The sequence below is a fragment of the Crocuta crocuta genome, unplaced genomic scaffold (assembly GCF_008692635.1).
Source record: "Crocuta crocuta isolate KB4526 unplaced genomic scaffold, BGI_CrCroc_1.0 scaffold118, whole genome shotgun sequence".
Lineage (NCBI taxonomy): Eukaryota > Metazoa > Chordata > Mammalia > Carnivora > Hyaenidae > Crocuta > Crocuta crocuta.
Window position 1 is genome coordinate 8,804,446 of NW_027551558.1, and position 24,222 is coordinate 8,828,667.

At 38.4% G+C, this 24,222-nt stretch overlaps 1 protein-coding gene across 1 annotated transcript in view; it reads left to right on the top strand.

Moving 5' to 3' along the window:
- TMEM131 (transmembrane protein 131) overlaps positions 1–24,222 on the top strand; it is a 234,482-nt gene that overhangs the window by 145,657 nt on the left and 64,603 nt on the right. Inside the window, exons 9-14 of the mRNA XM_077749192.1 lie at positions 4,468–4,584; positions 7,190–7,312; positions 12,627–12,707; positions 16,010–16,160; positions 16,265–16,321; positions 17,269–17,330. Coding sequence (XP_077605318.1) covers positions 4,468–4,584; positions 7,190–7,312; positions 12,627–12,707; positions 16,010–16,160; positions 16,265–16,321; positions 17,269–17,330 — 591 coding nt within the window. The remainder of the gene's footprint in view (positions 1–4,467; positions 4,585–7,189; positions 7,313–12,626; positions 12,708–16,009; positions 16,161–16,264; positions 16,322–17,268; positions 17,331–24,222) is intronic.

Sequence of the window (24,222 nt, forward strand, 5' to 3'; positions counted from 1 at the left end):
TCTTTTTTTTTTTTTTTTTTTTTTTTGCTTCAGTGGCATAATGGAATGTGTCCCGGAAAGGCAGGATTTTTCATTGCCTCTCTTGTCCATGGGTATCTGCCTAGGTGGCACTCTGCAGATTTTTTTCCCCACCATGGCAAAAGTGTTTGGGGCAAGCGTACTGGTTCTGCAGCCCATACTAAAGTCTGGATTTGTGCACCAGGTGCACAAGTGGTCAAGACAACTCCCTTGGCATATGGTGCTGAATCCCACATTTTCTACAAAGACACTTCGGTTTGTGGATGGATTTTTCATCCATACCTTAAAAGGGGGGACAAAAAAGGACATCTAGGTGGTTCAGTCATTTGAGCGTCCGACTTTGGCTTAGGTCATGATCTCATAGCTTGTGGGTTCAAGTATCCCCTGGGGTCTGTGCTGACAGCTCAGAGCCTGGAGCTGCTTTGGATTCTGTGTCTCTCCCTCTCTCTGCCCCTCCCCCACTCACATTCTGTCTCTCTCTCTCTCTCTCTCTCTCTCCCTCAAAAATAAATAATAAAACATTTTAAAAAGTGGGGGGACAAAAAGAAGCAACGTCTTTTGCTGCCATGGTGGTGACATCACTCCTCCGATTTTTTTTAATGTTTATTAATTTTGAGAGTCAGAAGTAGAAAGTGATGACCATTGGGAGGGGCAAAGAGAGAGGGAGACAGAATCCCAAGCAGGCTCCACAACTGTCAGCACAGAGCCTCATGCAGGGCTTGAACCCACAAACCATGAGATTGTGACCTGAGGCGAAACCAAGAGTTGGGCACTTAACTGACTGAGCCACCCAAACACCCATCACTCCACCAATTTTAAATAAGATAGTCAGGGCAAGCCTCATTCAGAAGGTGACATTTAAACAGACCAGAAGGAGGTGAGGGAGAGGACTGTATGGAAGTGGAATATATGGAAGAACATTCCAGACAGAAGGGACAGGCAATATAAAGGCTCCGATATGAGAACACACCTGTATGCAAAGAAGACAGTGTGGTTAGCCAAGTCAGTATGATCAAGGATGAGACAAGTGAAAGGGGATAGGCAGGGTAGATTGTGAAGGGTTATACAAGCTATGATATGAGGACTTTGGCTATTACCCTGATTGAAATTGGAAGCCTTCACAGATTTGAGCAGAGAAATGAAATGATAGCTTACATTTTGTAAGAATCACTAGTTACCAAAAAAGACCATAAGGCACCTTGGTGGCTCAGTCACTTAAGCATCTGACTCTTTATTTCAGCTTAGGTCATGACATTAGGGTTTGTGTGTTTGAGCCCTGCATCAGGCTCCATGCTGGCATTCACAGCCTGCTTGGGATCCTTTCTCTCTCTGCCCCTCCCCTGCTCAGGCGCACTCTCGTGCTCTCTCTCGCTCTATCTCTATCTCTTTTTCAAAAAGTCAAAAAAAACAAAACAAAAAAAAAAAGCAAAAAACAAAACCAAGGGGAGACTCAGGAACACTAGCTACATTAGCTATTGCAGTGCCCCATGGTAAGAAGACAATTACTCTGACAAGAGTGAAGAACTGAAGAAAGCTGTTGGATTTAGGATATATTTTGAAGATACAGTCAACAAGATTTCCTGATGTGGGACTAAGAGAAAGAAAAGAGTCAAGATTGACTCTTGTTTTTGTCCCAAGCTACTAATGGACAGAATTGCCATCAACTGAGATAGAGAAGGCTGAAGGTACAGCAGGTTTTGGGAGTACAATCAGCAGTTCAGTTTTGGATGTGTTAGATTTGAGATGTCTCTTAGACATCCAGGTCCAAATGCCAAGTGACAGATGGTGCCTGAGTTTGGATAATAAGAGAAAGGGCCAAACTCAAAATGGAAGTTTAAGAGTCCGTAGTGAAGATACAAAGTCATGGACCTGGATGAGCCCACCAAGGGAGCCAGCCAGGGACTGAGCACTGGTACAAAGGTGAGAGACACTTAGTAGCAGATAATGTTCGGTTAAAGCTAACACACTTTGTTTATTCTTCATTACTTTTTATACTATTTTCTAATTTTTTATCATACCAAATTCATCTAATTTAGAAAGTGTGGGAAAGAGGACAAAAGGATGAACTGTAGCAAATCTGATGAATTCTTAGGGGAAGATTACATTCCTAAGCCTGAGTTTGCTGTTCTGTTCTGTCATATCATTGTCACTTGGAATTAAATTTTCCCTGTTATTAAAAAGAGAAGGAAATATTTGTTCTATCTCAACATCTTCTTAAAGTAGTGAAATAATAACATAATAAAGTCTTGATAGGCATTGAGAACTATCACAGAGAACTTGTACTCTCATATCTAGACTCTTCCCTGCTCACCCACCTTCTTTCCCACCAGATAGAAATGACATCACAGAGCAAAGCTTCATCTTCCATAGAAATTAAGCAGTGAGATTGGCCATGTTTATGGTTTCTTTAATAATTAGAATCTCAGATATCATCTAATAAAACTGGCTCATTTTGGAATTAGGAGAAATTGAGACTGAAAAAGATACAATGAGATGCCAAAATCAGTTTCTTATTTTGTTTGTTTTTTGGTTTTTAATGTTTATTTTTGAGAGTGAAAGAAACAGAGTGCAAATGGAGTAGGGGCAGAGAGGGAGACACAGAATCCAAGGCAGGCTCCAGGCGCCAAACTGTCAGCCCAGAGCCAGACATGGGGCCCAAACCCACAAACCACAAGATCATGACCAGAGCCAAAGTTGGATGCTTAACCAACTGAGCCACCAAGGTAACCCTCAAAATCAGTTAATGGCAGAATTAGAAACTCAAATTTCCAAAGTGTCACTTACTTACTCAAGATGTCCAGTTCTGGTAGTAGCAAAAGCTTATGCTAAGAATTAAGCATTCCATGATGATTTTCCTTACTTTTTGTAACTTAGATGGGCTCTTGCAAGATATTACTTAACTATTTACATAAGTTCCCATATAGAAACCAGTTTTTTCTCTGGCTGGATAAATTTCCCTGTAGTAAACACAGGCCTTATGAATATCTTCATTGACATTAGAACTGTTGTCAAATAGGAATACCATACTCATTGATTGTAAAGAATGTTTTCAACATTTTTATATCTCTGAAGTTTTGGGTTTAATTTACTTTTTTTAGTTTCTCAAGGTGGAAACCTAGATTATTGATTTGAAGCATTTCCCAAAATAAGTATGCTTTATCTGCAGCCAGCAAATTTTGATATGTTGTATTTTAATTTCCAGTTGATTCAAAATATTTTAATTTTCCCTGTGACTACCTCTTTGACCAATGGGTTATTTAGAAGTTTGTTAATTTCAAGCTACTTAGAGATTTAACAGGTATCTTTCTCTTTACCAACTTTGGCTCACATGGAGGTTACATATAACCTCTGTCTAGTGTCTCTAACTTCCAGGGGTTACGTACTCTGATTTTATCCAAACCCTCTCAGCTTTTAGCATGTATAAAAATTTTAGCTGAATTCATTTTACCCTCATATGGTAGCCTCATTTTCCCATTTCCTGCCCTGGGTGAGCCATTACCTACATTCCATCTCTCCTTGGAGGTGCTTGTCTTTCCTTAAATTTTGAGCTACCTGATAGGCAAACTCTGTGATAGGGTCAAGAAAAGTTACATTTTTGTAGATTATTCTTTTGGATGTTGAGAATACATGGGAAATACTCTTTCCAGCTTTCTACTTCCTGAGGTGAAGCCAGAAGTCTCAATGCCATGTATTTCAAGCTACAATTTGGGGAACATTTTAGAGTTCAAGCTGAAGAGGCAAATGAGAGAGGTTGATGACTTTACACATTAAAATGCATTGTAAGGCTTTATCACAGACAGAACTACAGTCACAATCCCTTGAACTCCATGGAGTAGCCCTATTTTGTTGTAGTAAAGTTTTATTTCACTAACTGCAATGACATTCTCAACCTGCACAAAATAACAGGAGTGAGTTTCTGTGCATACTGTCACACCTGCCTTCTTTCCTAATTTAAGTTGCTAGCATATACAGCACCGTGTGTGAATGAGTGACAGAGGTCAAGGGGTTCAGGCTTGGGCTTAGTTCCTCTTTGGAATAGTACAAATTGTTGCTTAGTTGTAGAATGGTACATCTATGTAAGAAGCTCAGCTTTGGCTCCACTCCTAGTTGATTATAATGATGGGACAGCCTATAACTAGGTACTTCATTCCACCCCTAGTGATTGTTGAATGAACAGAATCTAAGGAAACCATCTGCTGTACATGGTTTTAGACTGGTAATTGATAAAACTGTGTGACTGTAGATATCAATATTAAGACATCATTTTTATTATTTTTCATTGAAGAACAGTTTGGCTAATTTAAAGCTTAAACCTTCATGGGAAGAAGTTAGTTCATGGAAATGATTGTGAGATGATTGCTTTACAAAACTTCATCTATTTAATTGTGGTCAGCATAATCGGATTTTTTAGTTACTCATTTAACTGTATTTGTTGCTGTTCTTTTTCAGAAAATACTTCCAGGAGGAAATACGTCATTTGATGTAGTTTTTCTCGCACGAGTAGTGGGAAATGTAGAAAATACTTTATTTATTAACACATCCAATCATGGGGTATTTACTTACCAGGTAAGAACCAGGATTAAATCTTTTATTTATTTTTATAAAATATAGTCCTTATCTCCAACCTATCCTATGACTCTTCTTTAAAAACTCAGGGGAAATAGTCCTTGACCTCAACCGCAGCAATTTCTTACTTGACACATCCCCAAAGGCAAGGGAATCAAGAGCAAAAATGAACTTTTGGGACCTCATCAAGATTAAAAGCTTCTGCACGGCAGAGGAAACAATCCATAAAACTAATAAGCAACCGACAGAATGGGAAAAGATAGTTGCAAATGACATCAGATAAAGGGCTAGTATCCAAAATCTATAAGGAACTCACCAAACTCCACACCCGAAAAACAAACAACACAGTGAAGAATGGGCAGAAGATATGAACAGACACTTCTCCANAAAAAATAAATTTAAAAAAACCTCAGGGGTAATAGGAAATGTGAGAGTTTAGACTTAGAGAATTTTTATTCATTGCTATGTCTGTGACTATCACCTCTGCAAATCAGACTGAACACACAATCTTTTAAAGGTATAGGTAAAGTTTTCATGTAAGATTGGTTGGCAAAAGAATAGTAAAAAATATTTTATACTAATTTTTCTTAGTTTTTATTTTGCACATTTATGAAGCACACTTAATAATAGTTTCAAGATTAAAACATGCATGCATCCTTTTCTTTAGTGAATAGATTACTTAAAATTGGAACTTACTTTTTCTGTGTAATTATCTTTTAGGTTATTAGAGATTGTTAAAGTCTTATGAGTCAAGATTTTTATAATCAAGGTTATCAAGATTATTAAGAATTGCTTCTATGGCAGTATACTATGTACTTTCCATACATTTGTACATGCGTTATAGATTCTGTTATTCTCATTCTTTTAGATAAAGAAGGTAAAGTTTATAAAGTAATTCATTCATGGGGCGCCTGGGTGGCTTAGTCGATTAAGCGTCCGACTTTCGCTTAGGTCATGATCTCGCGGTTTGTGGGTTCGAGCCCGGCGTCGGGCTCTGTGCTGACTGCCAGCTCAGAGCCTGGACCCTGTTTCAGTCTGTGACTCCCTCTCTCTCTGACCCTCCTCTGCTCACGCTGTCTCTCTCTCTCCTAGAAATAAATTAAAAAAAAGTAATTCATTCAGATTATGCTACTAATAGATTATTAAGCAGGGATTCAAACCCATGACTTTATAACTACAAAGACCATCCTATTAACTACTGTGTTATACTGCACATGGAACATAGTGTTTTAGCTTCTTACTTAGCTAATGTCTCACTTTACAGTTTTTATGATTTTACTTTTGAACATTTCTTCAAGACTATCATAAGAATCTTACTACCATTGCCCTCTAGACGCAGCCCCAACTGACCTACGTGGACGTGGCCAAGCTGGACTACCTGAGGGTTGTAATCAGTTTGTTCTCAAGGAGAGCCTCAGTGGCCAACTGTCTTTCTTCACCTCTCCACATCTAGTCTTTCGCAGAGTCTGCCTCCTAAATATATCTTGAGTCTGTCTGACTCTCTCCTCCACACTGCCACTGCTGTCTTCTAGGCCGCCGTTGCCTCTTGCCGGGTTATACAGCAGCCTCCAGCAGACCTTCCACTCCTCCACAGTCCTTACCATAGTCCCTTATTCACTGTAGTCGGAATGATATTCTGTGTACATAAATCACATCTACTCAACTTCCCCATGGAAATCCTTGTATTGTCCTATTGCTTTTAGAGCAAAATGTAAATTTGTGACCAAGGCCAGCAAGGCTCTGAGGTTCTGACTCCCATACATTCCTTCTACTTTATCCCATTGTACCATGCTTCTCATCTTATCCTGATCTTCAAGTTAACTCTTTTCTGCCTCATTTCCTTTATATCCTTTCCCTCACCCGAATACACTCTCAGTGCTGGTTTGTTCTCATCTTGCAGGTGACATCAGTTCACATCACTTCCCCAGAAAAGATGACCTTGAGCATGCTCTCTAAAAGAATATTCCCAGCCTCACCCCAGCCAGTTATTCTATATCACATTACCATTTTTTAAAAACTTTTTGTTATATAGTGTGCCCCTCATACTGGAATGTAAGTTTCATGAGGACAGGCATATTATCTGTCTTATTCACTCCTGAATCATTTGCACTGTATATATTTATACCTAGCAGTCATAGGCACTTAAGAAATATTTGTCATTTGAATGACGGCCTCACCATGGTTAGTCAACCCAGGACCTTGCTTTCCCATGTAAGAATGACCTGGAACTGGATTTAAGAAATTGTTTGGGCCCTAGATCCATCTTCTTCTCACAGTTGGAGTAAGGAAATCTTTTGATTTTGTTTCCTTCTTTTATCTATCCTATGAGCTCATGAAGGACTGCCGTCATTTTAATTTCCAATATATTATAGAAATATTTCCAAATACACATATATATGTATTAAATCAAATACGTAGCCAAATCAGGTATAGAAACCACATGTGTATGGCAGTGAGAAACAATGAAATCTGGCCATGTGTAGCAACATGGNGATTTTTCCATCTAAATAAGACTCATTAGTTTTCCCTAGATGAATCAGTTATAACTATAAAAATGTTAGTTATCAAAGCAACTCAGATTACCTTTTTTTCTCCTTTAAAATAGGTATTTGGTGTTGGAGTTCCCAATCCATATCGACTAAGGCCATTCCTTGGGGCCAGAGTCCCTGTGAACAGCAGCTTTTCACCTATAATAAATATACACAATCCTCACAGTGAGCCTTTGCAGGTGAGTTTATGGTGGTGATTTTGAATGAGTTACATTTTGGTGGAAATTCACACTTAGCATGAAATCTAAACTTCTTACAGTTTGCGAGAGTATTTAAAATAATGGGATTTTATAGATGTATCAAAGAGTGGTTATTCTTTTAATGCAGCTTGCTGTGGTCAGAATTTTTGGACTGCAGTAGTCCAGGTATTGAATTTTTGGAACCACTTTTTAAACAACCGTGGTTTCCCTGGTGTTACAGTTCCTCAGCTCTGCATTTAAGAGTTTTCAGCTACACAAGGCCACTACTTCTCTGATGTGATATAAATTTTTAAAACCCCATTCATACTTATTTTTGGTAATAAAAGTTTTGGGTGATCGCAGCCTGGAAATTAAAGTCTGATGAAGGGTAATATAGAATCATTATTAAAAAGCAAACTTATTTTTGGTTAAAAAATCCAACTCCTGGGGTGCCTGGGTGGCTCAGTCAGCTGACCATCCTTCTCTTGATTTCCACCCAGGCCACAAACCCAAGGTCACAGGGTTGAGCCTCTTGTCAGACTCCATGCTGAGCATGGAGCCTGCTTAAGATTCTCTCCCTCTCTCTCTCTCTCCCCCTCCCTTCCCCGCCCCTCTCCCTTGCTTACTCTGTCTATAAAATAAAATAATAAAATAAAATAAATAAAGTAAACAGTCCAACTCCTGATCTTCCTCAATCTGTTAAGTACTGATTGTTTTCAAATTTGAAATCTCTCCTCACTAGTTCCTGGTCTCTCTTATAGTCAGTGACAAGTGTCACTCCTTTATGTGTTTCCTAAAATCCCCATCTTACATCCCCAGTGACTTCCAGCTATGTGACATTTGCTGCCACTGTAGCTTCTAGTTGTGTTGTCTGGCTGAAAGGAGATGCGGATGCTCTCTGGAATAGTTCATAGTATCCACACCCAGGCTTCCCACAGTTCTTTAGGACTGGTACTGCAGGCCTTCACAGTGGCTTGAACGTAACAAGTGGAGGGAAGATACTGCATATTGTGGTAAGCTACAGAGCTTTAACAACCAAATTGATTCTTGTCATCCCAGAACCCCCTGGCAGAAACATTCATAAACAATGAAAAAGAAAATGTAGAGGAGAAAAAACTGAGATTGTTAGAGCCTGAATTGTGAAATTATATGCTAAAGTAGCAAGGAAGAGGTTTCTCCCCAATGCTTGGCTAACATTGGGTGAGCATAACTACTAATAAAAATACTCTACCCAAATTTTAATTATTTTTAGCTAGATATTTTCATTACAAAAGAAGAAAATGCTCTTGTTTTTACAAAGAAAAGTATTTGTATTTCCTCTTCATCAATCACTCAGTCATTTATATCCTTTTGCTAACTTTAGTAATGGTGTATTTTCTGTATTTTCCCTGTTTTGGCTAACTTGTCACAAATTATGTAGAAACCTCAAATTCCTGCTGCTTTCTTTCCTTGACTATTTTCAGTCAACTTATTTTTGTTGTTGTTGATGTTCATGTAGGCTTTTTCTAGTTACAGTATTTTAATTGAAGAATATATACCACACTGGACTTTTCACCAGCATATAGGAGAGCAAATGGAAAAACCAAAGCTGTCCTCTTGGAGAAAGTGTAGATTATTAGTTTTTAATGATTTTTATTTTTGAGAGAGGGAGGGGGAGAGAGGGTGACAAAGGATTCTAAGTGGACTCCACATTGTCAGCGCAGAGCCCATTGTGGGGCTCGAACTTATGAACCTGTATATCATGAACCTAAGCCAGAGTTGGATGCTTAACCAACTGAGCCACCCAGGTGCCTCACAAATACAGATTATTTGTCTGGAAGGCACTCTTAACCTGACGGTTCTACAATATGTTGTACTGTGCCATTGGTCTTATCCTTAAATTCAAGAAAATACTGTAAACAAGAATCTGCATCCCATTTGTTTATTATATATAAAACACAGACCCATGAGTATGTCCTCACTGAAAAAAAAAATGTTAACAACTCAAACATGTAAAGCAGAAGTCCCCTTGAACTTCTACTTTTTAATCCAGTGCTGTCCACTAGAACTTTCTTTTGATGGTGTGTCTGCATCTGCTCTGTGCAGTACAGCAACCACTAACCACATGTGGCTAAGGAGCAGTTGAATTTTTGGCTGGGATGGCTAAGAAACTGAACATTTATTTTCTTTTATTTCAGTAATTTTAAATGTAAATAACCCCAGGTAGCTGGTAACTGTTGGTGTTAGCGCAGCTCCAGCCCCAACCCCCTTCTCATAGACACTGTTCATATGATCTTGGTGCACCAGGTCAGCCCTCAGACAAGTCAGGGTGGTTGTACGCATGTATGTAGACACACAAGAAGAAACATTCTTTGCAGATTTTTTTTTTTACATAAACTATATTCTCTATATTTTGGCTTCCTTTTTTTCCTATACTTTATTAAATTAGCACTGGACTTAAAATCAACAGTATGTCACATTCTTAGTTTTAATGTGATCTTTCCTTTGAATTTTATAATGTAGCCTTTTTCTGTACCCATTTCCTTATTCTTTTCCCTATGATCAGTAGTCTACCTTTTAATCTTCTGTTTTCACACATTGTTAGGCTTGTTTCCTTAATAACCTTGAAAGAGGAAGTAAAATAATATGTGATGTCTTTTGGTTTTTCAGAAAAGGTTCTGCAGTCACTTCATCAGTAAAGATGGGATTACTATTGGGGCACCTGAGTGTCTCAGTCTGTTAAGCATCTGACTTTGGCTCAGGTCATGATCTCACGGTTCATGAGTTCAAGCCCCCTATCGAGTTCTGCACTGCTAGCACAAAGCCTACTTTGGATCCTTTGTCTCCCTCTCTATCTGCCCGTTCCCTGCTCACATGCTTTCACTCTCTCTCAAAAATAAATAAACATTTAAAAAAAAAAAAGATAGTATTACTATCAATACACCTGGAACCATAAGGGAACACTGTGATAAATCAGAAGGCAGGTAATAATACCTAGAAAATCTTAGCCCTTTAGTCTTTGCTAAATCCATTACTCTAACAACATACACGCAAAACCTTTAAGTTCGTACTAAAAGCATTCCTTTTTTTCCTGCATTGTCCTTTATGTACTCCTGAAGGACTTATGTGGTAAAACAAGTGAAGGTTTTCTCCCCACTCTTTTACTTCACTCCACATTTGCATTTAATTAAATGCATTATTTCTTTTTTAAGAGATAGGGTTACCTGCCTTAAAAGGAAAGTCTCTGATAGGGCACCTGTGTAGTTCAGTAGGTTAAGTGTCCAGCTTGACTCAGGTTATGATCTTGCTGTTTGTGAGTCCACGTCCTGCGTCGGGCCCTTTGCTGACAGCTCAGAGCATAGAGCCTGCTTTGGATTCTGTGTCTCCCTCTCTCTCTGCCCCTTGCGCACTCATGCTGTCTGTCTGTCTGTCTGTCTGTCTGTCTCTCTCTCTCTGTCTCTCAAAAATAAACATTAAATGCCTTATGACTCATTCTATCCCTAGGTATTTACCCAAGAGAAAAGAAAGCAGATGTTCATACAAAGACTTATACAATGCAGTATTCATAGCACCTTTATCCAGAATGACCAAAAACTGGAAACAACCCATATGTCCATCAGTAGGTGAATGGATCAGTTATTGGGGCATAGCCATAAAATTGGGGGGGAAAATGAACTCTTAATACATACAACAGCATGAAGAATCTCAAAATAATTACACTGAGTAAAAGCAGCCAGACACAAGAGTACATACTGTATGATTCCATTTATATAAAGCTTTCGAAAATACAAATTAATCTAGAGTGGCCAAGCACAGCTCATTGGTTGCCTAAGGGTGTAGGGGGACAGAGAGAGACAAGTAGATTTGCAAGGGGCATGAAGAAAATTTGGAGATAATGGGCATATTTAATGTCTTCATTGCAGTAGTTGCTTCATGCCTGTATATGTATGTCAGAATTTATCAAGTTGTGATAAATATCAAGTTGTGACACTTGAAATATGTGTCGTTTATTGTATGTCAGGTACACCTCGGCAAAATGGCTTTTAAAAATCATGAGTACACGTGGGGATGAGCACTGGGTGTTATGTGGAAACTAATTTGACAATGAACTATTTAAAAAAAAAAAAAAAAATCATGAGTACAGATATAAGCCACAGAGGTATTATTAATGGTTCCTATGATTTTGCCACCAAGAGAAACCAGATATTGCTTTAAAAATGTTTCTCAGAATAACCATTCTTCACTCTTTCACAATTATAGTAGTTTTTGGATCTGCTGCTAAAGCTTGTTATAAATGTGTGAATAAAGAAGGATTTGTGTGGGGCACCTGAGTGGCTCAGTCAGTTAAGCATCCCACTTCAGCTCAGGTCATGATCTCATAGCTCGTGAGTTCCAGCCCCCATATCAGGCTCTGTGCTGACAGCTTGGAGTCTGCTTTGGATTCTGTGTCTCCCTCTCTCTCTGCCCCTTCCCCACTCATGCTATTTCTCCCTCTCGTAAGAGTAAATATTAAAAAAAGAAGAAGAAGCAGCATTTGTGTTACTATAAGAAATAAATACAAAATTTGTATTTCTAAAGCTTGATAATTTCCATAAACTATTTTTCCTTTGGAAATAAAAAGTGTTCTATGGATAGATTTTCTTTAGTCCAGTGTCTGAAATAACTATACTGTTTCTAAGTTTAATATTGGAAAGTTGCCTTGTTTTAATTAAAAATAATCACCATTGGAGCACCTGGGTGGCTCAGCTGGTTAAGCATCCAACTTCGGCTCAGGTCATGATCTCACAGTTAATGAGTTTGAGCCTCACATTGGGCTCTGTGCTGACAGCTCTGAGCCTGGAGCCTGCTTCCTCTCTCTCTCTCTCTGCCCCTCCCCACTTGCACTGTGTCTCTCTGTCTCTCAAAAATAAATGTTAAAAAAAAATCAGGGCACCTGGGTGGCTTAGTCGGTTAAGTGTCCGACTTCAGCTCAGGTCATGATCTCACGGTTTGTGGGTTTGAGCCCCACATCGGGCTCTGTTCTAACAGCTAGCTCAGAGTGTGGAGCCTGTTTCAGATTCTGTGTCTCCCTCTCTCTCTGATCCTCTCGTGCTCACGCTGTCTCTCTCTCTCTCAAAAAAAATAAAACATTAAAAATAATTTTTAAAAAATCACCATTGCTTACACATCTGAAATACTGACTCCAGTGAGAAGACATGAGACTTATTCTACTTTTATATCTATAAATGTTTTTAAATATTTCTAAGACATAGGGTGTCAGACTTCAATATAACCACAAATCACTTTATTGAGAATATGATTTTGAGCTTAACCGTCATGTGCTCTTTCACCACAGGTTGTAGAAATGTACTCTAGCGGAGGAGATCTTCACCTAGAACTCCCAACAGGTCAACAAGGAGGCACCAGAAAACTGTGGGTGAGTGCTGGCATATTTCTCTCTCAATTACTTTTCTTAAATACACCAGAAAATAGTTTAACTTCCTTCCTATCNCAGGCTCTGTGCTGACAGCTTGGAGTCTGCTTTGGATTCTGTGTCTCTCTCTCTGCCCCTTCCCCACTCATGCTATTTCTCTCTCCCTCTCGTAAGAGTAAATATTAAAAAAAGAAGAAGAAGCAGCATTTGTGTTACTATAAGAAATACAAAATTTGTATTTCTAAAGCTTGATAATGTCCATAAACTATTTTTCCTTTGGAAATAAAAAGTGTTCTATGGATAGATTTTCTTTAGTCCAGTGTCTGAAATAACTATACTGTTTCTAAGTTTAATATTGGAAAGTTGCCTTGTTTTAATTAAAAATAATCACCATTGGAGCACCTGGGTGGCTCAGCTGGTTAAGCATCCAACTTCAGCTCAGGTCATGATCTCACAGTTAATGAGTTTGAGCCTCACATTGGGCTCTGTGCTGACAGCTCTGAGCATGGAGCCTGCTTCCTCTCTCTCTCTCTCTGCCCCTCCCCACTTGCACTGTGTCTCTCTGTCTCTCAAAAATAAATGTTAAAAAAAAATCAGGGCACCTGGGTGGCTTAGTCGGTTAAGTGTCCGACTTCAGCTCAGGTCATGATCTCACGGTTTGTGGGTTTGAGCCCCACATCGGGCTCTGTTCTAACAGCTAGCTCAGAGTGTGGAGCCTGTTTCAGATTCTGTGTCTCCCTCTCTCTCTGATCCTCTCGTGCTCACGCTGTCTCTCTCTCTCTCAAAAAAAATAAAACATTAAAAATAATTTTTAAAAAATCACCATTGCTTACACATCTGAAATACTGACTCCAGTGAGAAGACATGAGACTTATTCTACTTTTATATCTATAAATGTTTTTAAATATTTCTAAGACATAGGGTGTCAGACTTCAATATAACCACAAATCACTTTATTGAGAATATGATTTTGAGCTTAACCGTCATGTGCTCTTTCACCACAGGTTGTAGAAATGTACTCTAGCGGAGGAGATCTTCACCTAGAACTCCCAACAGGTCAACAAGGAGGCACCAGAAAACTGTGGGTGAGTGCTGGCATATTTCTCTCTCAATTACTTTTCTTAAATACACCAGAAAATAGTTTAACTTCCTTCCTATCACGTGAATAAATGTGGGCGACTCTCCTTTAATTATATCTTAATATTAAATTTACATCAGATATACTTGAAATTGGATGATATAAGGAGAGAAAAGTGTAAGTAATTTTTGGAAAGAGCAGTTAACAAAATTGGTGAGAGCTTTAACCCACTGTGTAGAAAGGAAGAGATTTCTATTCTATTCTTCCACAGAATTATACTGGTAAAGTTGACTCTGAATCTAATAATTTATAATGTGCTTTTTACTAAGATTTAAAACAAAAAACCAATGGGAAGTATCCATTATATGTTTGAGGTAGAGAATTGAACATGCAGATTTACTGTTGATAGAGATGACATTTTTAGAGGGAACAGAGTCAAGCCCTCATGACGACATAGAAATTTTAAATTCTTAGATGATCTACATCCACCTTTAATATTATTGAATATTTAACACTAGTTTGTGTCAGTGCTTAGAGAACCCTTTTTCTTAGAGAACACGGGCAAATATTAATCAATGAATCTGTAGCAACTACCTTACTTGTAAAGTTTCCTGCATTAGGAGAGTTTTTCTTTAACTTGGTATTGTCTACCAAGCTTTAATCCAAAGAGGGGAAAGGTACAGTAAACACAGCTCTTACACCGAGGGCACCCTGATCATTGCTCATCCATAACTGAAGAAAAAGGACTTCACCACTGTGAATGAGTTCTGAAGATCAGTTTTACTTATTAATTGCTCTGTTAAACATACATAGCCTCTTGTTCTGTCTTCTGACCAGTCTCAACCAAGGAAGGAATGCAGAAGGGACATTTTTAAGATGTTCAATTGAATAATTAGAAACAAATTTGTCAGGATTTGGTTAACTCCCCAGATATAGAAACACACTGGCAGATAGGAATATGTAATGGATAGTTCATTTATATTCTTTCACAGAAATGTTTTATCTTGAAATTATATTACTGTTTGAAAAGCCTTTGGGAGAAGTAGTATATAAAACAATGCTTCAGAGCATTAACTATAAACTATTAGTTTGTATTATAATTCTACATAGAAGAACTAAGAATTTACTGTGAAATGTAATTGGTATCTAATAAACATAGGAGAATTCAGATTTCTACTTAGTTAAGAACTGTAATGAATGGTAGCAGAGATGGCATCATGTTTTAATAATCCCAGTGGCTACAAAAAAAGATAAAGTTATTCTTATTCCTACAAACCTAGAGTAATAAAAAAAAAAAAAGTCAGTTGGCCTTGACCTCACCCTCAGCCCATTGTGTACTTAAGAAAAGCCCAGAGACCAAGTCAGCTCCCTAGAGATGGGAAAGTGGATGGTGCATCTCTTGTGGCCCCAGGAGGGTTCCAATCACTTCTTTCCTACTTTGAGGCTAAAAAGTTAATAGAGGTAAGTGAGACAAATAATAAACTCTAAAACACAAGGATTTCCTTAAATATGCCAGAAGGTATGTACAGAGAAATTCTGGTGGTCCCAAGGAAGTCAGATTCTTATAAAACCAGGAAAAGAATTACATCTCAAAAAAAAATTTTTTCCCAATCTTCCCTCTAGTGTATTTGTGAGTTTTCTCTCATTACAGGCCTAAACGTTTTTGCCATTGTCCTTGCTAAGAGCCTTACTGAGAGCAGTTGGTAAACTGTGGATTTGCCTGGGAAGCTTTGTTGTGTTAGGTTTTAAATGAAAGGAGAGACAGAGTCCAAGCTCTCTTGGTTATTATTTAAAGAGATCCCTGTAGATTTCTAGAAGATCATTTCCCTCCAATGCTGACATCTCTATTTGGTAGAGAATTTTAATACTGAATTATATATGCCCAAGCATCACACTAAAAGATAACTGGTTTTGTAGATTAATTCTATCTTTTAATGATAATTTTGCAACTGAAAATTTTATTTCTTTCACTTGGCTCAGTTTTACATACCATGCTTCATCAGTTCTAAGATGGGCTTCTCTCACATTTTAATGTTCTTCACAATTGGGGTATGTGTTACAATCCATGGAATATATCCGTTTAAATGGCAGTATGGGTTTTTTTCTTCTTAGTAGGTATATAAAATAATAATGCATCTTCTAGCCAGTACTGTCTTCTTCAATAAACTGTGGTGGCTTTTGCAACATCACAAAAGCTGTGCTACATTATGGTCTGTTAACTTGTCAGGAAATTCCTCCTTATGAAACCAAGGGAGTGATGAGAGCCAGTTTTTCATCCAGGGAAGCAGATAATCACACAGCCTTCATCAGAATAAAGACAAATGCTTCAGACAGCACAGAATTTATCATCCTTCCTGTGGAGGTAGAAGTTACAACAGGTTAGTACAAAACCAGAGGAACTATAAATGCATTTGTTTTGTTTTCAGTACATCTTAACTTTGGGCAGAGTAAAACCTAATGGTTTACTTTTCTCTTTTCCAAGCCCCTGGAATTTATTCCTCAACCGAAATGTTAGATTTTGGTACACTACGAACACAAGGTAAAAATAAAAAGGAGGGGCGGGGGGAGACAGTGTTTTTATAAGTCTTAAAAAAAAAAAAGCCTCTGTTCAAGTGCTGAGTGGCTCTACTTTCAACTCCTTTGTAGCTCAGCTTTGAAGTCACCTGTCAGTGGGTTGCATGATCTTATTATAGAAGCCTTCTTTGGGGAACTTCGAGCCCTCACAGGTTAAGATCTCATTCTTCTGAGAGTTACTATTGCTTACCAGGTGGAAAAGCGGGATCATAAGATAACGTAAGGGAAGATTGAGGCAAACAGTAGCTTCTGAGTTTTTAAATCAATTTCTCACCTACTCAGTTATGCTTACTCCTGTTTTTTAATAGTAAAAAAAAGGGGGGGAGGGTAAGCTTTACTTCTGTATTTTTATTTAGAAATGTTGCTCAGTTACATTATAATAATGTAATGTTACATTTTGTCCCAGATGGTCAAAGAAAAACTTCAAATTCTAAAATTGAAAATGATCAAGTTAAAGAATTTATTAAGGAAAAAAGTAGAAATACTTGTAACTTGAGATTTCTGTAGGCCATATGTAATTAGAATTTGGTTGTTGGGGATTGAAGACCCCTTTTTGAAAATTAGATTTTTCACATTGATAATTTAACATTGCACATTATTAATTTGCTTCCTTGTGCTTTCCTAGAAAACTAAGAGATTAGTAATAATGTCTAATTTCACTAAAAATTTATGTTTTGGTCTGTTTTTTGGTCTGATTGTTTAGGAGGGGCCTGTTCTTACAATACAGAGTCCTTGTGAGTAAGGTCATTGCTACTTATGAGTTAGGTGGGATCACATTCTTTTTATTAACATGATTATGGTTCTTTTTCACATTCTAGAATAGATTCATTCTGATATCTCATAAGGTAAAAATTTTAGTTTGCTGTAAAGCACACCTGTTAAAGAAATATTTCTTCTCTTCAATTTTAACAGATCTACCAAAAGTTTTAAACCTTCATTTATTAAATTCAGGAACAAAAGATGTACCAATAACAGTAAGTTTTTATTTATTCTCTCCTAATTTATATATTCTTTGTTTTTAAACTTATGACCACCTTAAAACTAATTAAACTCTTCCTCTAAAGGATTCTGTTCTGTGATGGCCTAATGACACTTTAGTTGTAAGTGTGATGTGAGAAACCTGTTCTGCCTCTAGCCACCAAATTTCAAGGATGAGAAGGAAAGTAGGCCATCTTCCCCAAGCTAAGTCTGAACCAAAGTTCCTGAGGTTCTTGTTGAGGCAGAATCAGATAAGAGGCTTGTGGATTCTGATAAATCCCAGGATGTATGCCATGTGCGAAGAGAAACAGGTTATAAGGATTCCATCAGGTTTGGTTGTTAGACTTAGGGCATGGGTAAGTGAAAAGGAAAAAAAGGTTCATTTGAATTGGGAAGAGAAATTATAAAGCAAAGAGATATGGTAGGTAACGTTAGAATGCTGTTAACTTTTGTCAAAGGTACTCCTTCCACCTGGCAGCTACTATAGCATACTAAATAGACTGTAAACTCGGGTCATCTCTTCCCCTCACACATGCACATAGAACAAGTGACTTTTAGGGGCTCCTGGGTGGCTCAGTGGGTTAAGCCTCCGACTTCGGCTTGGGTCATGGTCTCCCAGTTCGTGGGTTCGAGCCCTGTGTCAGGCTCTGGGCTGACAAGCTGAGAGCCTGGAGCCTGCTTCGGATTGTGTGTGTGTCTCTCTGTCTGCCTCTCCCCTGCTCGCTCGCTCGCTCTCTCAAAAATAAATAAACATTTAAAAAATTTAAAAAAAAAAAAAAGAACAAGTGACTTTTATGCTCTACAGTGGAATTGAGGAGCCAGTACACAATTTTAGGGAAAAATAGGAAAGAGACCTATCCGAATTTTGCTTTGGCCCACAACCTCACCTCCTGGTGAAGTCGCAAGATATATACATAGGGAATAATGGGAAAAGAAAGCAGTCCATTTTTATTATAACGTGCTGATTCAGAAGCCTAAATTCAGAGAACTCTGATAAAAAGAGATAGATCAAAGGGGCATGAGACTTAAGGGACCTTTGTCCATCCAGGGCCAAACCCAGAGTTCATTGTCATCTGGTAGAGTAGACCAAAGAGAGGAGAGTTTACGGGAGCGAGATGGGGTAACCATATTTTAATGCGCAATGACTGTGTTCACGAGTCGTATTCTGGGCGGTGCCCTGCTATCTGACCTAGTGTTTCTTCCTGCTAGGTAAACACACTGGGGAAATGGGTCTTGTAGAGTGCTTCCCCACAATGCAGTGGGCTGAAACTGCCCCCCTTGGAGTTCCTGCCTGTCCGCTTTTGGCAGGCTGAGAGTGACCTGCGATGCAGTTGCCTGGGTCTGCTGTGATTCGTGCCCATTCTCTTCAGGGTCCCTCAGGGGTTGGGACCCCACTGCAGATGACAGGGGACAGGCCACCCTGATACCACTGAAACAAAACACAAAAGCAGTGAGCAGCAGCTTTACGTCCCTTGTTTGTTGTTATTNGCACTGGGGAAATGGGTCTTGTAGAGTGCTTCCCCACGACGCAGTGGGCTGAAACTGCCCCCTTGGAGTTCCTGCCTGTCCGCTTTTGGCAGGCTGAGAGTGACCTGCGATGCAGTTGCCTGGGTCTGCTGTGATTCGTGCCCATTCTCTTCAGGGTCCCTCAGGGGTTGGGACCCCACTGCAGATGACAGGGGACAGGCCACCCTGATACCACTGAAACAAAACACAAAAGCAGTGAGCAGCAGCTTTACGTCCCTTGTTTGTTGTTATTTCTCTTTTTCGGTAGCAACCGAGGTCCCTTAGTGTATGTATTTTTATATGCTTGCTTTCAAAAATATATTCATTTTTTGAGTTAGTGACTTTTAAATCAGTTTTTGAAAGATTGTCATCAAGTCTCTGTGGAATGACATTGTCAGCCTGTTCTCCAGTAGTGACCATTTACATAAGAAAATATTACAGTGAATGTTTCTGTATATAATTTCTTTTTAATTCCTATTGATAGCAGTAATTAATTGTACTTTTCAAAAAATACATGATGGTGATTGTTACTATATTGAGGAGTTAGTGATTGGTTTTGGCTCTTTATATTGAAACTTTAACAAATCTATAGAAAAGTGAGCAAAATAAGAACAGTATAAATGTTTCTAAAAATATGAGTGCATGTATGTTAATGCAAACACCCTTTCTAGACAAGGACTGTTCTGCAATGGTGTACTTGTTTTCTTTGTTTGATGTTATAATATCAGTTATTTTATAAAGGTAGTAGATCGCTATTTCGCGACTGTTGTGGTTTCCCAATAGAATGAGTTGGAAAGTATTCTCTCCTATTTTGGGGAAGAGTTTGTGAAGGATTGGTGTTAACTCTTCTTTAAATGTTTGGTAGAATTCACCAATGAAGTCCACTGAACCTGCGCTTTTATTTGTGGGAGGTTTTAGAATTCAGTCTCTTTAGGCCTATTCAGATTTTCTATTTCTTGTTGGTCGGTTTCAGTGGTTTATGATTTTTCTAGGAGTGTTTTCATTGCATCTCCGTATTCTAATTGGATGGCATACCCCCCATTCATAGTGTTCCCTTCTAATAACTTTTTTCCCTGTGAAGTAAGTAGATAATAACATCCCATTTATCATTCTTAATTTTAGTCAGTTAATCTCATCTATATTTGAAAAGTGTTTCGGGTCAGTCAGGCTAAAGGTTTGTCAATTTTGTTGATCCTTCCAAAGAACTAATGTTTGGTTTTATTAATTTTCTCTATTTTTTCTTTGTTTGCCATTAAAACATACTTTATTTAATGAATAAAGGTAGTAGATAGTAGAAGAGTCCCTTTGTTCCCCCACTACCATCATCCTCACATTTGCAAACTGAAAACTTAGAAAACCTCTGTTAGACTTCCCTCCCCAACCATAAAACTTTTTTACACCCAGAATTGTGATTCTTTTTGTTCGAAAGTCTCTAGGTTAATTTATCAGTGCTTCCTCCATAACAGAGTGTAATTCCTTCTGCTGGATATNCACGTACACAAACATTATAGGTTTTACCAGTCAGTGAAGTGCGAAGACCTCCTTATCGCTGCTCTGTGTTCACATTTTAAAACTTTTTTACACCCAGAATTATGATTCTTTTTGTTCGAAAGTCTCTAGGTTAATTTATCAGTGCTTCCTCCATAACAGAGTGTAATTCCTTCTGCTGAATATTTCAGATTGCTTTGGCTCCAGCCTACTTTTATCTTCCTTGAACTTTTTGATACTGATTTCTTCTTTAGCCCAGCTGGCCACGTAGACCACATGGTCATGTATGCACCGCTCCTCCCAGTCCTTTTTCTCTCCATAGCTCAAGTGCTTTCTCCACTGAGAAAGCATCTGGTAGCACAGCCTCCTCGTGGCACATTCGGACATCCCCCTCTAGCTGCTGTGGACAGTAGTTCATTTGCCTGTAGGGCAGACCCTGGCTGTTGCTGATGGATCACCCTGCTGTTGCCTTAGTTTGAGATGTCAGATGATTTTTATTTTTGTGTGTTCTCCCCGCTATTTGCCCATGAGTGGTTTCTTCTATCTGTAGGATGCCATTGCACAGAGCAGCGTCGTTAATGAGCGTTTCATGTTGGGCAGACTTCAGGCCTGCAGTCACTTCCTCAAATGTGAGGATTCTGAGATTTGATGGAAAGGTACCTCTACTTAGCCCAAGCAACCTTATCTAATTTTTTACATACAATGAATGGACCAAAACAAATGTCTTTTATAATAAACGTTTTCTTCAGAAGTGAAATTTTCAATCTGAAGAATATGAATGAGAGGCACCTGGGTGGCTCGGTCGGTTAAGTGTCCGACTCTTGATTTCAGATCAGGTTATGATCTCATGGTTCATGAGATCAAGCCCCACGTAGGGTTCTGTGCTGAGCAGCCTTCTCTGCTCTTCTCCTACTCACATTCTGTCTCTCTCTCTCTTTCTCTCAAAAATAAACATTTAAAAAATTATTTTAAAAAAAATGAATGAAAAAATACTATTGTATTCAATTGTAACACAATTAAAAAGGCAGTTTTAGGATACATTGCAAGTGAACATTTTTGTTGTTACTATGGGTTAGGCACCTATGCTAAATTCTTTACATGGATTACCTTACTTAATACAACAGTCCTATAAGGTACACAGGTTCTAGTTTTCCAAATAAGGAAAATGAATTGGATTTTTTTTTTAAAGCAACTTCTTCAACCATAAAAACTCAAAAGTTACTTGAAAGTATATTGTATATAATGACACCATCAAGTCTTTACAAATATATCATTTTAATTTCATATTCAGTATTTCTACAAAAAAATTATTAATCTAAATATGTCTGTATATCTGCATCTGTAGCTACCTTTGTTTGTATTTTTCCTAATATCCAGAGCCTATACTCTGCCAGTATTTTTGGTAGTTTTTTTCTTACTTCCTCAGTTCATTCATCCATTTAATGGGTGTCAACTATATGCCAGCTTCTGTACTAAGTAGTGAGAACATAGCAGTAAATCAGACCGCCAAGGTTCCTGCCCCTATTGAGCTCACTTTTTAGCTGGGAGACAGATGACACACAGGTATGCAACAAAATTGTAAATCAAACCAAGTTCTAATAAAGAAGGAAACAGAGTAGAAGTTAAGTGAGGGAGGGAGATGGTTTAGACAGGGTTGTCCCTGAAGAGCTGACATTTGAGGTAATAATTGAAGAGTAAGAAGTTGGCACCCATAAGAAAAGCTGGCTGACAAGGGTTCCCATCAAAGGGAACAGCAAGTGCAAAGGCCTGAGGCAGGAACAGCTTTGAATGTCGTGGGAAATAAAGGAAGGCTGAACATAAAGGGAGGGCCAGAGAGTCAATCCTGGCTCTGGGCAGTGTTTACATTTTATTATAAGTGCAACAGCAAATTGCATAATTTTAAGCAAGGGAGAGACATCATCTGACTTATGTGTTGTCAAGGTCATACTGGCTCGTTCGTGGAGAATTCACTGCAGAAAGCTACGAGTCTGTTGCAGTGGTCCACTTGAGAGGTAATGTAGGCTTAGATTTCTTACCTAATCAGCCAGGAAACCAGCCCATCTACCATGGAAACTGAGTTTTAAGAGAGATTCCTAAGGTTTTTTCCTGTATTTTGCTGCATAATATGACAGACTTAGAGACTGACACATTTTTACAAATGTCCTACCTCCATCCATTTCACAAATACATAGTATCTTTAGGATGAGCTAGGCATTGCCAGAAGCTAGAAGGGTTTTTTTGTTTTGTTTTTAATTGCCCTTCAAGGAATTCAGAGTCTATTCATCTTTCTAGATCTGGAACTCCTGAGACAAACATCTGAAAATAAAAGGTTCTCACCTGTCAATGGACAAGTCAGCTTTAAGCCTGCCTGACTTGGATTCTCTGTAATGCAACTTTGAGAATATGGTTTTCCTCAACACTTAAAAAACATTAGTGCAGTATGTGATGGAATAAATTTGCCTGAGATATCTTAAGAGGAACATTTGCATGAAGTTTCCTTACTAATTTTGATGAACAAGAATCATAGATACACTTTAAATTTACCAGTGTGAACTTGATATGAGCTTTAGTGAATTTTGTGTTCCCATTGTTAGAAATACAGTTGTTACATACTGAAAGGTTATTTTCCTTGCTTGTTCAGATGTTTTTCTAAATAGTTTTAGTCCTGGGCCTTTGAATCTCACTTAAGACTTACTGAGCATTAGTTGAGTATCGTGAGAAAAGGCTAGGACTGTATTTAGAACATGTGCAAGCTGCCTTTCCTGGGAATCTTGCCATGTTTTTTCTACTTCTCCATTATCTTTAGTACGCAACAGTTAGTGACCGATTCTAAAACAGATTGTTAGTGTAAATATGCTTAACACAAGTTAATGATTATGTATTATTTTTCATTTAATGCCACCAGAATGAAAAAGAAAAAAAAAACAAGAAAGAGCCACTACTTAAATGTTTTGTTTGTCTTGCTTTGTTTTTGATTCCTTGGAAAATGGATTTTTCCATTTTGTTGAGTTTTTTTTTTTAATAATAAGTGAACAGTTCAGATTATTTGTATAAAACCTGAGTCAGTTGGGGCACCTGGGTGACTCGGTTGAGCATCCATCTTCAGCTCAGGTCATGATCTCACAGTTCATGAGTTTGAGTCCCGCATCAGGCTGGCTGCTGTCAGCACAGGGTCCGCTTTGGATCCTCTGTCCTCATCTCTCTCTCTCTCTCTGCCCCTCTCCAACTCATGTGTGCACGTGCGCTCGCGCTCTCTCTCTCTCTCTCTCCCTCTCAAAAATAAACATTAAAAAAGTGAATTTTTGCTTACTATTGGTGCAATAAAGAGAAAGGGGGAGAAGGAGACAGTTAATAATACTGAATATAAAAGTTTTCCTCTAGGGGCACCTGTGTGGCTCAGTTGGTTAAGCATCTGACTTTGGTTCAGGTCATGATCTCACAGTTCATGAGTTCGAGCTCTGCAATGGGCTCTGTGCTGACAGCTCAGAGCCTGGAGCGTTCTTTGGATTTTGTGTCTCCTTCTCTGTCTCTGTCCCTCCCTTGCTTGCACTCTGTCTCTCTCTCAGAAATAAATAAACTTTAAAAACTAAAAATAAAAACAGTTAAAAACTTTTTTCTCTGGTAAAGAAAATCTTAAAGTAACATGTTGCATGTGAGAAAAACATTTTTCATCAAGTATTCTAAGCTCTTACTATTTACAGTGACTGTGTTTTAATGCTATTATTTAGCTATTTCTGGTATGGTGTTTTATAGGCTAATAGTCCTCAAAAAGTGTCATGGTTGTTACTAATGAACTGCTACTTGCAGTCTTTAAGCATGTTTGAAAATGGTCCAGAGTCCATTCCTACTCTGTCACGTTCAGTAGAGCATGTGGAAATCCTCTGCAAACTACAA